The sequence below is a fragment of the Oncorhynchus tshawytscha genome, linkage group LG05, assembly GCF_018296145.1.
Source record: "Oncorhynchus tshawytscha isolate Ot180627B linkage group LG05, Otsh_v2.0, whole genome shotgun sequence".
Classification (NCBI taxonomy): Eukaryota; Metazoa; Chordata; class Actinopteri; order Salmoniformes; family Salmonidae; genus Oncorhynchus; species Oncorhynchus tshawytscha.
In genome coordinates this window covers 25204708-25222231 of record NC_056433.1, presented here as the reverse complement: position 1 = coordinate 25222231, position 17524 = coordinate 25204708, and the positions used below count along the sequence as shown (strand labels likewise).

Here is a 17524-nt window from a genome sequence, read left to right as displayed (position 1 = left end):
TTTCTCAACTGTCAAACACTCCTCTTCTTCTCTCAACAGCTCCTTGACCTCTCTAGCTCTCCTCACTATTCTCACCCTGAGCCTCAGTTGACTTTTGTGCGTCTTATTTACAGTACCATAGCACACTTGCTTGTCAAGCAAATTCTCGCTGAGTAGCATTTCAAAGCGAGCCCTGTCTAATTGCTTGCTAATGAGAAGTGTTGATACCTCGGCAGTTATCTGGCGTCTCCATGGCTACCACTGGAATATATTACCATGGCCTCGTTCATACTCCTCGAGATGGGAGAGGAGAGGAAAACATGTGTTGAGGCAAATTCAGGTTCGCCCAAGTGAGGTGCTGCAGTCCCAAAATAGGGCTAATTTACGGTAACTTCTCATAGATGTTGTGGTTTCATATGCTGAACTACTGCAGTGGGTGGTGAGAGGACATGGGGAGGAGGAAGCAATGCAAAATGTGCTTGGAGAACCTCAAAGTATTCTGCAGATTTGACTTCACGTATGCATATGAGACTACCCGCAGCTCAATTTGACGTCTCCTCAACCCCATCCTCTTTCCTACCTCTACTCTTAATATAATAGCACATTTCTCTCCGTGGAAGGGGACTTCCTTAAAGTCAAACTTTAAAGTGCATTTAAAACATCTCAATACACTTGGCACTTTTAAAATAGAAAAACAGTACAGTAAAAGGAGGCAATTGAAGACATTTTCCACCGTCTTAACCCAGAACAATTCCAAGAGGACTGACGTGTAGATTATGTGTCGTATCAGATTTTGAGATGAGAGATAAAAAAATGGCTGATGCTCAAATGGAGATTAGCCACCAGACTGCACATTTTCCCCACAGAGCCTGTAGAACCGTTGCAATGGTCTTAGTTCCAATGTACGCTAGACTGGCTTTCTACAGTAGTGTTACCTCAGATTACATTATTTAGAGGCGTACAGGCGACTCCATGATGAATTATACATCCCATCAGAGGAAGTTCTTCTGTAGTGTTTTTTTCTCTCCAAAATACTAATCAAATATGTATGTTTAGTCTTGATTAATGTAGCTTTTGGGAAATAACAGTCAACCCCCCCCTTTCACCAGCACTCTGCGGAGGAAGATAAGTCTGTTTGGGTGTCATTCATATATAATTTCTCCTCAAGATAACACATCATCCCAAGTATGACAATTTTGCACATCAACCAAGTCAATTTGGTCTGATAGAGACACATGTAGAGACTGGGACTCTCAGGGTGAGGTATCCATCCACAACAGGCATAGGAACAAGCACAGCCCAAAATAGGGAACGTTTCTATGTAATCGCCATATGCCATGCTGCTCACATGCGCCATTCAAGAAATGGTGTCGCCTGGCATTGGTTTTTCTAAATATGGCCCTTGATGTCCTCGCCAGTTTCTGGTTGCACTGTAGTTCTGCAGAGAGAGGAGCGCTTGGCCAAGAAGTGGGGGGTAGACAAGTGCTTTAGGCAGTGCTGGGTTGACTCCACAAAGCCCCAGCACCACACACAGACAGACACAGGCAGAGGAAGATGCAGAGTCTGCTTATAGCTCAGCAGAAGTGGGAAGGTAGGAACCAGCATCATCCATGTCTCACTGTGGGCCTACACAATGCAAATCCAGCTTCACAGGCCAGCGGCATCATGCTACCCAAAACACTCCTGTATACCTAACACGCTCCTGAAATATTCCTGATTCTCCCCAGCTTGTAACAAGTATGCTAAAGGCCTTAGTGACTAGACAGTTGGACTTACTACATTATCTAGTCACTAAGGTCTGTAAAATACCCCTATTTTTGGACTGCTGAACCTCATCAGAACAACTGTTGTGTTTCCATATGTATATTTAATGCAGGTGATGTAACTGTTTCCTGTTTGGCTCCAACAGAGAGAGCGACTCCGGAACATTGAGAGGATTTGCTGCCTGCTGAGAAAGGTAAATAGCCACTGAACACTGTCCTATTTAAAACATTTCCTTTATTACTTCATGTGCATATGTCATTTAGCCTACATTTTAACACCAGCAAATGATCACGGTCTTCTATATCTAGACTGGTGGCCCGCTAGTTTGTGAGAGTTAAAATAGTAGAATACACAAGGTGCAATTTCTAAATTTGGTTGTGTATCAGCAGTTTTTCTCTTGTTATGTCAGTCACTGACAGTCACTCAATTAGCCCATGTCAGTTAACATTACTCTAGCTAGCTATTTAAACCTGTAGTTATCATGGCTGAATTACCGACCAGGGGGCCCCCATTGATTTTGTTACTCTAACTCAGATATCATATAAAAAACACGTCTCTCCGCCCCATGGCAAAATGTGTAGAATTGAAGGAAATTAGCTGTAAAACTACAACATTTTCTCTCCGCCACATGGCAAAATTAGTAGAATGAATTACATGTGTTATACATTGCAAAAAAAAATCTCTGCCCATGCCAAAATGTGTAAAATTACTGCAAATAAGCTTCAAAACTGCAATATTTGATCTATGCCCCATAACAAAAGAGGGGGGCCACTAAAATGTTTTGCTAGCAAGCTATATTTAATATTAGTATTTTATTAGGATCCGCTGCCAGGGCAGCAGATACTCTTAATGGGGTGCAAACAGGAAACAAAACACAACAAATAGAATACATAATATACATATACCATATATAATACAATGCATAATACAACACATAATACAATACATAATACAATGCAAAATACAATACATAATACAATGCAAAATACAATACATAATACAATGCAAAATACAATACATAATACAATGCATAATACAACACATAATACAATACATAATACAATGCAAAATACAATACATAATACAATGCAAAATACAATACATAATACAATGCAAAATACAATACATAATATATGAAAAGGTCTGTGTCTCTTCACAGTCCCCGTCGTGCCGTAAGGTGTTCTTTTATCCTAAAAAATATATATATGGTTTTATTGCTAGCTTGAGTTAGCTGGGGTGGCACGGAGTTCCACGTAGTCATGGCTCTATTTACTACTGTGAATTTCCCAGCCTCTGTTCTGGAACAGGGGACTGCGAAGAGACCTCTGGTTGCATGTCTTGTGTGGTACCGATGAGTGTCCGAACTGTGGGCCAACTGCTTGAACAGACTGTTCGGTACCTTCAACACCTTGCACAAAGACCAATAGTGATGCAGTCAATCTCACCTCAACCTTGAGCCAGGAGAGATTGACATGAATGCCATTGACATTTGCCCTCCATGTATATCTAGTTGCAATATGTGCTGCCCTGTTTTGGACCAACTACAACTATGCCTATGTCCTTATTTGCACATGACCACACAACTGGGCAGTAGTCCAGGTGCGACAAAACTAGGGCCTCTAGGACCTGTCTAGTTGATTGAGATGTCAAGAAAGCAGCACAGCACCTTATCTTGAACTGACCTCTTCCCCATGTTAGCAACCATTAAGTCTATATGTTTTGACCATCACAGCTTGCTATCTAGGGTTACACCTAGCAGTTCAGTCTCCTCAACTTGCTTAAACGCCACATTATTCAATAATAGATCAGAGGTTTAGGGTTGAGCGAGTGATATGTCCCAAAAACGATGCTTTTAGTTTTTGCAATATTTAGCAGCAGCCTATTGCTAGTTACCCATTCTAAAAGTGACTGTAGCTCTATGTTAAGGGTGCCAGTTGTTCATTTTACTGTCATAGCCGACGTGTATACTGTTGACTCGTCAGACACACAGGCTTTATTCAAGGTCAGTGGAAGGTCATTGGTAAAAACAGAAAACAATAATGGCCCAAGCCGACTGCCCTGATTTTGGAATGAGATGTTCGACAAGCAGGTGTCCACATACCTTTAGACGAGGTCATTTCGTCAAACTTGTGAGGCTCTCCATGCTCATTAGTTTCTCATTCAACATCATTTGCTGCTGCTTCACTCAGTCTCAATCCCGCTTGAAAAGGCTCCCTTCCTAGCTGTTTTAAATTCCCTAAAACCAAATATTGGCCAAACATTCCCAGATTTTCATTAAACGGCCATACCTGGTCTCTCGTTTCTGCATCACCAAATTTTGCGGTAGGCAACCATTAGTTTGCTAGTTGCGCCGAGTGCTGTGTAGTGCTGCACTTCTCACAATGGTGCTCATTCAGTAAAATTAAATCAAAGCTGAACCAATGTCTTGGAAGATCACATAATGATTCATTAGTATTCCACATAACATAACCAAGTATAATAGCATAGTATAATGTTGCATCAATCAAAAACACCATCTCATTTCATGAGATTTTAGGATGGTTAGCTGAATAGTCCCAAACAAATCTCACACCACCAAAACTCAAAACAGTGCACCACTAGGTTGAATGTGCTCCGACTGAAACAAAACACAGGAGGGCTCTGTAGTTTAACACCAACTGCTCTAGTTGGCTCACAAAACACTTAAAGAAGATCGAAATGCACATTCCCATGAAACTGATTGAGATCAAATGATTGGCAGGCAGACGCAGTTTGGACATTTTCACTGGTAAAACGTGCAGAATTATCATTCATAATTAACAGTGATGATGCCATGGCCTATTTTCAAATGTTTGAGGGTATTAAAAATATTTATTTTGAGACAATATGTGTGGGCATGGGCAGATGTTGCAATTGGAAGATGCATTTTATGCATATTCTATCATGATATTCAATAGTGTACATCTGTCAGTACATTTTTTTATTTATTATGACGTCATTTACATTTTGATTGCTCTCCGGCACTTAAAAAATGAGCGAGAGCCAATCATCAGTCATTTGTGTCAGTGCTGAGCGTGTTGCGTGTTCTTCCCTATAAGTATGTTGAAAGTCCATTGCCAATTTATTTTCTGTAAAATAACATTATATTTGGTCAAACACTGTTTTTTCCGAAAGTTTGCTAAGCGCAGGTAACAGGCTGATTGGTTGCCTGTTTATACCATTAAAGGGTGCTTTGCTATTCTTGGGCAGCGGAATGACCTTTGTCTCCCTCCTGGCCTGAGGGCACACACCAACTTCTAGGATTAAATTGAAGCTGTGGCAAACAGGAGTCACAATGTATTCTGCTTCCAACCTCAGCAATTTACCACCCAGACTGTCGGTACCAGGTGGCTTGTCCTTATTTTAAAAAATCATCTTTCTCACCATTTTTGCGGAACTCAAAACTACAGCGTTTGTCTTTCATTATTTGGTTCCATATGCATGAATATGAAGGCTCAGCATTTGTTGTTTGCATGTAATGCTTACAAGTTTGCTAATCTTATCAACAAAAAAGTTATTAAAGTGGTTGGCAATATCAAAGGGTTTTGATAAGAACAAGCCATCTGCCTCAATGAAAGAGGGAGCTGAGTTTGCTTTTTTGCCTAGAATTTCTTTTAAGGTACCCCAGAGCTTTTTTACTATCATTCATTATATAATTTATCTTTGTTCCATAGTATAGTTTCTTCTTCTTTTTGTTTAGTTTAGTTACGTGATTTTGTTGGCCAATCTGCTGTGTTGTCAGACTTATTTGCGATTCTTTCTTCCTTTGCCTCATCCTTCTCAGCCATACAGTTTTTCAATTCATCAACTAACCATGGGGATTTGGCAGTTCTAACAGTCAGTTCTTGATGGGCGCATGCCTATCAGTAACCGGAAGAAGCCATTTCATAAATGCTGCAAGTGCTGCTGTTCCTCATTACATACATCAGACCAACAAATATTTTTCACATATTTGACATCGGAATCATTGCAAAACCTCTTGTATGTTGTATATTCGCTTATACACAATGTAGTTTTTTCTAGATATGGCTATTATATTGTGATCACTACATCCGATGTAGTGCGGGGGGGCTCTGACTGCATATGTGGGTATAGATGTGTGTACGCAGACCCACGAGCCACTGCGTCCCCTCATTGCACTTCCAGTCATGCTAACGCCAGTTAGCATTGGCTCGCGAAACTACCTCTAACTTCCTTCATACTGGGGCTGCTGGAATGGAGGCCGTTTTTGTTCTTTATCTCTGTTGTCAACACTGCCTTAGGCTCATCTGTCACTCCTGGGGACTGTTGCAGTACTGACCCAGTGAGAGTGTTGAGCTGCACCATCATCAGAAGTTCAGAAGTTCAACACCACATCAGAAGTTCATTTCCTACTCTGCCTGGAGTCATAAAGCTTATTCATTAGATTTCATCGTTCCTAGAGGATCTTCAGCACTACATGGACTATGTGTATATTACTGTAGACATGTTTATTGTTTGTTCCTTGTCTGTTACAAGTGCATTCTCTCAGCATTTGTGGATATGAGTCACCCCACACAATATTACATAGAAAATGATCTTGGATAGATTGTGGGGTTTGTCTTATGGCAGCAGGTGCTGTACTTTGCAAGCCAGTCACAGAGGAGCACTAGCTGGTGGTTTTATTTCTCCCGCCCCGTTCGGTTTGTGACTGTAAAACAGCGGTGTTGTCACAGCAACAGAACCAACCATAGAGTGCTGCTCATCTATCTTTCTTTCTTTTTTTGTCTCATTCTCCCACCCCATTCCCCACACACCTCTGTGAGTACCGAAGCAGAAGCACAGAGGTGGTTAGGCCAGCGTGTTCATTTGCAAGGAGGCTGCAACCATGCTCGATTCCTGCTCCTAAAATACATATGAGTTCCATTTTCTCCCTCCCCTATCATTTGAAGGGAGATGAAATGTCGGTACAGTAGATGAGAGGAAGATAGAGAGGGGGAAAGATAGGAAGAGATGGAGAGGGGGAAAGATAGGAAGAGATGGAGAGGGGGAAAGATAGGAAGAGATGGAGAGGGGGAAAGATAGGAAGAGATGGAGAGCGATAGAGATGGGGAAAGATAGGAAGAGATGGAGAGCGATAGAGAGGGGGAAAGATAGGAAGAGATGGAGAGCGATAGAGAGGGGGAAAGATAGGAAGAGATGGAGAGCAATAGAGAGGGGGAAAGATAGGAAGAGATGGAGAGCGATAGAGAGGGGGAAAGATAGGAAGAGATGGAGAGCGATAGAGATGAGGGAGGGCTGCTGCTGTGCTCCGGTGATTCCAAGCCAATCAGAGCATTTCTGTCTGCTGTTGAGTCATGGAGGATTCCACTCTCCCCCCATGGTGCCTGGCTGGACCCACGCCATGCCACCATGTCTGGATTTACAGACAACCTCCAGTCATTCAGGCTGCACTACCACAGACTGAACAGACAGCCTCCAGTCCCGACTCTCCAGGCTGTACTACCACGCATAGTTTTTAGCTCAGCAAACTAGACTTCTCACAACACTTGAGCATGTTGTTTGGCAATGGATAGGGAGTGTCATCCTGACCTACTGTATTACACTCAGGCACAGTTCAGCTCATGGAGAGTTAACAGAACACCTTGTATGCTGTTTCCCAATGTGTGGGGTTATGAAGCCATAAGGAGTGTACACCTTCTGACCTTCTGTCCTACTGTATTACCACCAGGCACAGTTTAGCTCATCAAGCTATACACTGAGTGTACAAAACATTAGGAACACCTGCTCTTTCCATGACATAGACTGACTAGGTGAATCCAGGTGCAAGCTATGGTTCCTTATTGATGTCACCTGTTAAAGTGAATCGCTGTAGATGAGGGGGAGGAAACAGGTTAAAAAACGATTTTTAAGCCTTGAGACAATTGAGACGTGGCTTGAGACATGTGTGCCATTCAGAGGGTGAATAGGCAAGACAAAATATTTGTGCCTTTGAACAGGGTAGTAGGTGCCAGGAATATCGGATTGTGTCAAGAACTGCAACGCAGTGTTTTTCACACACAACAGTTTCCTGTGGTATCAAAAATGGCCCACCACTCAAAGGACATCCAGCCAACTTGACACAACTGTGGGAAGCATTGGAGTCAACATGGGCCAGCATCCCTGTGGAATGCTTTCGACACCTTGTAGAGTCCATACCCCGACGAATTGAGGCTGTTCTGAGGGCAAAAGGGGGTGCAACTCAATATTAGGAAGGTGTTCTTAATGTTTTGAACACTGTGTCATTTGCACTCCTCCTGTTATGCTGTTTCCCAATCAAAGTCAAAGCATACATCCTCTTTCAGTGTGCACTATTAATGGAGCACAGTTTTTTTTTTTTTTTACCTTTATTTACTAGGCAAGTCAGTTAAGAACAAATTCTTATTTTCAGGAACAGGAACAGTGGGTTAACTGCCTTGTTCAGAGGCAGAGCAACACATTTTTACATTGTCAGCTCAGGGGATTCAATCTTGCAACCTTCCGGTTACTAGGCCAACGCTCTAACCACTAGGCTACCCTGCAGCGACATACAGTTATACTGTATGTCGCACACAGAAATGATGATGAAATATGAATGTAAATGATGACACAACCAAGGAAGAGAGGATTACCATGGATTATTAACGTTAGAGAGTCTTAGTAGATGTGTGTGTCTTCACAGGATATTGAAGATACATTTTTACCTGATATTCTTAGATCTCTCATACTTGACTGTACTATCCTCTTGTCTTTCTAACAGCTCATCCCAGTTCCCAGCCCCACATTATTACACTACAGAAGGAGATATAAAAATAAGTCAATAAAAAAAAACTCTTCCTCAAATCCTGCATGTGGCTTTGCATCATCCTGACCGAAAAACAACAAATCCTTGTGAGCTCAACAGTGATAAGGAATAGGACTGAGTGTTTCCTCAACACCATCCCTCGCCCAGGTGCGTGAAATTGCCAACTTCTCTCTCCAGAATATTTTGAGTTTATGCAAAAGAACTGGAGCTCTGATCCCAGGCAGTGGGAGAGAGGGAAATAACACCCAACTGGTGATTGACAGCCTCCGCTAAGCAATTGGAATTAATATTAATAATGTCAGTGCACTGTGTTTGGCATTGGAAATGGAACTGGTACATGAGTAGTGGGGAACATAGTGTTATTTGACTGTTGTTGGTGTTGTATGCTTGCAATGAAGGGATTGTACATTATAACAGTAGATTTCCATTCATCTAATAATTAATTTAAACTCATTTTGTAAATTTAATCTCGGATCGATTCATTCACGTTTGCATTTATTATTTCTCTAAGTCATCCATTGATTTGGGTAACTCATGCAGGAGTTGCCCCTGTAGCCTCCAGTATTTTGATTAGAGCGCTGCTTTAGAGCTACTCTACTCCTCTGCTTTGATACTCGGGCTGTCGAAAAATAAAAATGTCCCCAGCAGGAAGACTTGGATACCAGCCTTGACCTCCCCAGCGCTTAACACATCCATCTGCATCTACTTTTCATCCCTTGTTCATCCCTTTCCTCCCTAATCGAGTAGGGTCAAATGTCCCGGTTGCAGAAAACCTCCTGGATGAAGAAGCCTTGTTTTTTTTTTCTTCTTCTCCAATGTGAGTGTCAAGGTGAATCTCCCTCACATCCAATCAGTGCTCAGCGAGCGGTTGAGCACAGAACAGTCCCCGGTGGTTTCCGTAGAGCCTCATGTTTATTCTTCAAACGAGGAGCTACTTTTGATGTTTCAGTACAGAGTTTCATTCCTCTCCGTCACATTCATCTCTCCAAAAACCCATTTGCATAGGATTGTCAGTTTGCAGAGAAGCGGGGAGGGAGGTAGGGTGGGTTGGGCTTGACAGATAACATGTGTGCTTCACGTGGAGAAAGTAGATGTTACCAGGGTACAGACACAAGCGACTGGTGATGTAGTCAAATGATGTAGCTACAGTGTCAAATGTGGGCCATAGATGACTTGGTGGTTTGAGGAAGCTCTTGTAAGGACTGTTGATGTGGACCAGGAAGTACGACAATGCTAGGTACACTGCACTGAAGACCTGGGGCTATATTATACTGTGGTTATGGGTTTGTTTGTCGTTATGTTGATGTGTGGGTTATTTCAAGTGTATGATGTCCGAACTGTTGCTGCTTTGATTTTATGGTTGGATAGTGAGATACACTTTCACTCTCACAGTAATGCATATACATTAAGATATTTGCCCGATTTAGTTACTATAAAAAAAAGACATACTATCGTTAGACAGAGCGAGATAGTCTTTCTGGAAATCCCCCAAATCATTGGTTCAGACTGTTGAGCCCGTTAACTTACTTTGGTGGATATTGTGAACTCTGCATAAAATCAATGTTCATCTCTCTCTCAACATCAGTACAGTATAATGAATGAATTCCCTTCAAGACTGGAACGAGATTTGTTTGTTTGAAATCCTGCAGTGATTCATTAAAGTTTCCCATTTGATTTTTCACATGCACAAGTACAGTGAAATGCTTAACTTGCAAGCCCTACCCAACAATGCACTATTCAATATCAAAATATTATAACAAAAAACACAATATATCGGAAATAATAATGAAAGAATAAAAATAACAGGAGTGTAAGCAGGGTCAGTGCCAGTACCAAATGTACAGTGTGCGGGAATATTGGAGTAGTTGAGGTAGGTAGATAGTAGATATGTACATATAGGAAGGGATTAGGATAAAGAGACTGGTAGCAGGATAAATAATAATAATATTAATAATAATATTAATAGTAAACAATATAACTGGGTAAACAGGACTGAAAAGTGACTGGTAGCAGGAATATGTACATATTTATGGTAATAGAAATTATAATATATACATGCAAACAAGTAATATTGACCAGTAGCAGGATAAATAAATGGATACTAATGGTAAATGCAATCAATAATAAATGAACAGCAGCTTAATGATAGTAATAAATCTAGTCAATAATCATTTTAGTAGCAGTGTAGGTGTGAGGGAGTCTGTGCCTGTGGGTCTAAGTATGTGGCTTCAGTAATGACTGTGTGAGTGAGGGTGTGTGTGAGTGTGTGCGTGTGAGTAAGAGTGACAGTGAAGGTGTGTATGTCTGAGTGTTTAGAGACCTGTGGATGGGCATTGAGTCATTGTGGCTAAATAGTCTGTGAGAGAGGGAGAGCAGTAGTTGTTAGCCATTTAACAGTCTTATGACCAGGGGATAGAAGCTGTTTAGGAGTCCGTTGGTCTGAGCCTTGATGCACCGGGACCGCCTGCCGGATGGTACTCATCCCCTTTGATGCGCTGGGCCGTCTGTACCAGCCTCTGTAGGGCCTTCCGGTCGAGGGCGGTGCAGTTGCTATACCAGAGGGTGATACAATCCCTCAGGATGCTCTCAAAGGTGCAGCTGTAAAAGTCCTCCCCTGCTCCCTGTTTCCTGTAGTCCATGATCAGCTCCTTAGTCTTGCTGACGTTGAGGAATATGTTGCAATTCAGTCCAGTTGTAATGGTGCTGTGCAGGCACTGATGTACTGTAGAGAGATGAGTGGATCAAGTTGAGTTTGTTTGCACAATACAAAGTACCTGTATTGCCTTACTACCGTACTACAAGGCCACAGAGAGGCCTTTCCTCAGACACTGTGTCACAGCAGCAGTGAGCTGCTTGTGTTGTCTCAGACAAACCTGATCTACACCCTCTGTGCTGTAATGCACTCTGAAGAAACAACCAGTACTGCCTGCAGCCTTTTGCCTTTAATGTGCTGTGGCCAGGGAAAAGTGGAAGAGAGGAGAGGATCCACAGGGGAAACACTCTCTCTCTCTCTATGTCTCTCTCTCTCTATGTCTCTCTCTCTCTATGTCTATCTCTCTCTATGTCTATCTCTCTCTATGTCTATCTCTCTCTATGTCTATCTCTCTCTATGTCTATCTCTCTCTATGTCTGCAGTGGCTTGCGAAAGTATTCACTCCTTGGCATTTTTCCTATTTTGTTGCCTTACACCCTAGAATTAAAATTGATTTTGGGGGGCTTTGTATCATTTGATTAACACAACATGCGGAGACCCCGGGCTGGGGACCGTCGGTGGAGACCCCGGGCTGGGGACCCCGGCCTGGGGACCGTCGCTGGAGACCCCGGGCTGGGGACTGTCGTTGGAGGTTCCGAACTGTGGCCCGTCGTTGGAGATTCCAGACTGTGGCCCGTCGTTGGAGGTTCCGGTCTGTGAACTGTCGCCAGACGCTCTGGACTGGGTACTGTCGCCGGACTCTCGGGACTGCCGAGGCGCACTGTAGGCCTGGTGCGTGGTGCCGGCACTGGTGGTACCGGGCTGGGGACATGCACCTCAGGGCGAGTGCGAGGAGCAGGAACAGGGCACACTGGACTGCCGAGGCGCACTGTAGGCCTGGTGCGTGGTGCCTACACTGGTAGTACCGGGCTGGGGACACGCACCTCAGGGTGAGTGCGGGGAGGAGGAACAGAGAGTACTGCACTGCCGAGGTGCACTGTAGAACTGGTGCGTGGTGCCGGCACTGGTGGTACCGGACTGGGGACACGCACCTCAGGGCCAGTGCGAGGAGCCGAAACAGGGCGTACTGGACCCCTGGTGCATGGTGCCGGTACTGATGGTACCGGGCTGGGGACACACACCTCAGGACGAGTGCGGGGAGGAGGAATAGGGCGTACTGGACCCTGGAGGCGCACTGGAGGCCTGGTGCGTGGTGCCGGCACTGGTGGTACTGGGCTGGTGACACGCACCTCAGGGCGAGTGCGGGGAGGAGGAACAGGACGTACTGGACTGTGGAGGCGCACTGGAGGTCTGGAGTGTAGAGCTGACACAACCCGACCTGGATGGATGTTTATTCTTGGCCTGCAAATGCAGGGTGCTGGCACAGGACGCACTGGGCTGTGCAGACTCACTGGAGACACAGTACACAGAGCCGGAGCAGGATATCTTGGTCCAAAGAGGTATACTGGAGACCAGGAGCGCTGAGCCGGCACCCTCCTTCCTGGCTGGATGCCCATTTTAGCCCAGCCAATGTGAGGAGCTGGAATAGAACGCAAGAATAGCGTACTGGAGACACTGTGCGTTCCACCGCATTACATGGTGCCTGACCAGTAACACGCTCCCCACACTAAGCACGAGGAGTTGGCTCAGTGCAATCTCCTCGTGTGACCACCCCAAAACATTTCTTGGGGCTGCCTCTCGGGCTTCCGTGCTAGCCGTGTACTCTCATATCGTCGCTGTTCCTCCCATGCTATCTCCACCTGCCTCCATGGTAGGCGATCCTCTCCTGACAGTATTTCCTCCCACATCCAGGATCCTTTACTGTCCAGTATTTCGTCCCATGTCCATGCTGTCCATCAAACGTTGCTCCTCCTTTTCACGCTGCTTGGTCCTTTTATGGTGGGTTATTCTGTCACGGACGTCATAAAGAGGAGACCAAGGTGCAGCGTGGAAAGCGTACATAACTCTTTTAATGAAAGAACGAACACTGAACAAAACTATACAAAACAACAAAACGAACCGTGAAGCTATATGGCAACTAAACATAGAATAACAACCCACTAAATACCCAAGGAATATGGCTACCTAAACATGGTCCCCAATCAGAGACAACGATAAACAGCTGCCTCTGATTGAGAACTAATCTCGGCAACCATAGACACATAAACACCTAGACTACAAAACCACCCTAGACATACAAAAACTAAACAAACCACCCTCGTCACACCCTGACCTAACCAAAATAATAAAGAAAACAAAGATAACTAAGGTCAGGGCGTGACAGCTGTGGAGCTTTGCAGCTCCTTCAGTGTTATCTTTGGTCTTTTTGTTGCCTCTCTGATTAGTGCCCTCCTTGCCTGGTTTGGGAGTTTTGGTGGGCGGCCCTCCCGTGGCAGGTTTGTTGTGGTGCCATATTCTTTCCATTTTTTAATAATGGATATAATGGTTCTCCGTGGGATGTTCAAAGTCTCTGATATTTTTTATAACCCAACCCTGATCTGTACCTCTCCACAACTTTGTCCCTGACCTGTTTGGAGAGCTCCTTGGTCTTCATAGTGCCGCTTGCTTGGTGGTACCCCTTGCTTAGTGGTGTTGCAGACTCTGAGGCCTTTCAGAACAGGTGTATATATACTGAGATCATGTGACAGATCATGTGACACTTCTGAAGGTAATTGGTTGCACCATATCTTATTTAGGGGCTTCATAGCAAAGGGGTGAATACATATGCACATACCACTTTTCAGGTTTTTATTTTTTAGAATTTTTTTAAACAAGTTATTTTTTTCATTTCACTTCACCAATTTGGACTATTTTGTGTATGTCCATTACATGACATCCAAATAAAAATCAATTTTAATTACAGGATGTAATGCAAAAAAAATAGGAAAAACGCCAAGGGGGCTGAATACTTTTCCAAGGCACTATATCTCTCTCTCTGTCAATCAATGAGAAACAGTTTGGTAGTCCAACATTAGTGGCTTTTAAGCTGTACAAGTAAATGCTAAACTGGCTTTACCAAAATATGAGACAGAAAAAATAAATAAACTCTTATGCCTTGATGTTTAAAGTCCCCTTCTAGCTCTCTTTTATTGAAAAATACATTTTCAAATTTCTACGATTTAAAAAATTGAATAGTACTGCATGCAGGATGTAATCAGCTAATGTGTCTTGCTGAGGCCTGATGCGGCTGAGTTACTGTTGGGTGCGTGGCGGGGGCTGGGGGCTGGACGGAGCCATTAGTGTGTCACGCGTTGAGATGCGCAGCCAGTGGAGGTGTGAGATCGCCTCGCAGAACTACTGCATGTTATCATTAGTTGAAACACACTGAAACACACTGTTCTACATCTAGCCTGTGTCTTGATCAATACGATCCTCTAGTATACAGTAGTCTACCCATTATCTCCTCACTTTGCCCCTCCTTTCTCTGTCATTGTATCTTGTTCTACCTCTCTTAGTAGGCTGTAAGGGTGAGTAAGGCATGTCTGAGCTCTGTGTTCATGATGCCATGACTCTTCCAAACGGGGTGTGTGGAGCAGAGGAGAGCTCCCTGCAGATTTCTGCTATGTCACTGGACACTAGATCAAAGGGGGCTAGCAGCTGCACTCTGCAGCAGCACACTGCCTAGATACCTGCACTTCATTAACAAGGGTGTGATGTGTCCCTGGAGACTGAGGATCAAAGGTCTAGTAGCAAAATACTGCAGAGATACCAGTCGCCTACTTTATTGTCAAGTGTCATCTGAAGTCACTCTAGCTCCTTTTTATATGGAGACTTGTGGATTGTTTTATTCCTGTAACCATGGGGTAGTGACCCTGGCTTTCACTGGAATGGATTGGAGTGGAATTCAAACCATTTGTTCCTTTCATGTGTAAAAAACAAGAATTGTCCGCAGATTTTTGTGTTCAGAACATGAACCATGTTTCACATGATTAGTAATAGGTTTTCCTGCTCAAACTCTATCTTCAAGCATGTCAAATATCAGAGGTGCTGAGTGGGAAATTGTCGGTAGAAATGTTTTGGAGCTACTGTATGACTATCAAAGCAGTAGCAACTCTGTATGCTTGTAATGCAATTATACCGTTCGGTGAAGTCCGTTGGAAATCAATGTATGCGGAGTGCGTAAAGAAATAGATCCTGTGTACACTGTGTACACGTGTCACCTAATATTCTACAGAGGCCTTCCAGTCCAGCCTTTGGGGACTTTTCATCTATCCACAAAGTTTGACAAACTAAATGTACTTTGGACTCATGTGCTATTGGGTCTCAGAGGAACAAGTCTATTTTAAAGAGAAAATATGTATAATTATTTGCTACATTTAATTATTGTTGCTGTTGTAACGAGAGAGAGAGAGTAATTGGAGAGTAGGAGCTCTTTTGATCAGCAGAGGAAATTTGCTGCTGCTAAAATGAGAGTGATATCCAGATTAGTCACAAACACAATTGATTGAGGCGGAGAACAATATTGCATACATGATTGTGGATATGTTACAGGCGTTTCATATGATGGATGCCTGGAGAGGCCACTGGGTTTGCTCGACCAGATAAACCCCTTTTCTGCTTCAAGTTAATTCAAGTAATTGAATGTGTTCCTTTTTATAATGGACAAACTGCTACTGTATAATTATGAACGTACTGTACCATAGCTATTGATGGCAGCAACACTTGGCACTGTCATGGGACTTGTAGAAAGACGGATTTTCTGGGTTGGTGCTATGGTTTCAGACAATTAGTAAACCTTGTTAACTTCTTATAACATTTGATCCTCTGGTTCCATTGTATTGTGAGTGTACTGAAGGCTACATGCACTCCCCTCCATGTATTTGGACAGTGAAGCAATTATTTTACATTTGGCTCTACTCCAGCAATTTGGATTTGGAATACAATGTGTCATATGAGCCGACAGTACAGAATGTCACCTTTTATTTGAGGGTATTTTCACATACATATCTGTTTTACCATTTATAAATGAAAGCATTTTATGTATCTAGTCCCCCCATTTGAAGAAGTCAATAGATATTTGGACAAATGCACTTATAGTTTATTAAAGTTGTCAAAAAGTGTTGTATTTGGTTCCCATATTCATAGCATGCAATGATTACATCAAGCTTGTGACTCTACACACTCATTGGATGGATTTACAGGTTTTTTGTGATGTTTCTGAACCCATCTAAATGAATCCTGATTATACCATGATTAAGACAAATCATGAATGAATCATGAATAATGATGAGTGAGAAAGTCTACAACATAACATGCTAACCTCTCACCATTACCAATAACAGGGGAGGTTAGCATTTTTGGGAGGGTATGATCTTTGTGCCTCTGTAAATTTCCACTCATCTCATCGATGAGTCCATGTACCGTGGAGAGGTCGACCGGCTGGTGGCCTAGTGCAGTCACGATAACCTGAAACTCAACACAGAAAAAATCATGGATATGGAGGTTGACTTCCGGAAACACCCTGCACCATCTCTCCCCCTTGAGATTGATGGCTCTGCTGTTGGCACGGCTGAATCATTCAAATTCCTGGGGACCATCATTTCCCACAGTATCAAGTGGGAGGACAACATCACATTGGTCACCAAGAAGGCACACCAGAATATACTACTTTGTAGAGTCACAAGTTTGATTTTGTCATTGAGTGCTAAGGAATATGGGAACAAATACTAAACTACTTTAATAGACTGTAACTGAATTTTTCCAAATACTTCTGACTTTCTAAAATGGGCCGACTAGATACATAAAGTGCCTTCATTTCTAAACGGTAGAACATATATGTATGAAAACAACCTTCTGTACTGTTGCCTCATATGAAACATTTGATCTCCAAACCAAAATGCTGGAGTATAAATTTTAGCTTCACTGTCCATTTCCATATGGAGGGGAGTGCATGTCATAAGGAGCCTTTGTAGTGTTGAGGGCTGTATAATCACTGTTAAGTGGTGTTAATTGGCCGTTGCAAGCAACCCGACATCGAGCAGGAGAGGAGGAGTGAAGGACTGTCGATCAGATAGAGAGAGGGGAAGAATGGAGGGAGTGGAGTAGAGGAGAGTGGGCTATAGCTCTGTAGATCACCAGAGTGGAGTAGAGGAGAGTGGGTTATAGCTCTGTATATCACCAGAGTGGAGTAGAGGAGAGTGGGCTATAGCTCTGTAGATCACCAGAGTGGAGTAGAGGAGAGTGGGCTATAGCTCTGTATATCACCAGAGTGGAGTAGAGGAGAGTGGGCTATAGCTCTGTATATCATCAGAGTGGAGTAGAGGAGAGTGCACTATAGCTCTGTAGATCAC

The 17524-nt window shown here is 43.3% G+C and overlaps 1 protein-coding gene across 2 annotated transcripts in view; it reads left to right on the top strand.

The window, feature by feature from the left end:
* LOC112250364 (protein cornichon homolog 3-like) overlaps window positions 1-17524 on the top strand; it is a 45496-nt gene that overhangs the window by 11343 nt on the left and 16629 nt on the right. For both annotated transcript variants that reach the window (XM_024420448.2, XM_042321742.1), the window contains exon 3: window positions 1889-1936. In XM_024420448.2, the coding sequence (XP_024276216.2) occupies window positions 1889-1936 (48 nt within the window). The remainder of the gene's footprint in view (window positions 1-1888; window positions 1937-17524) is intronic.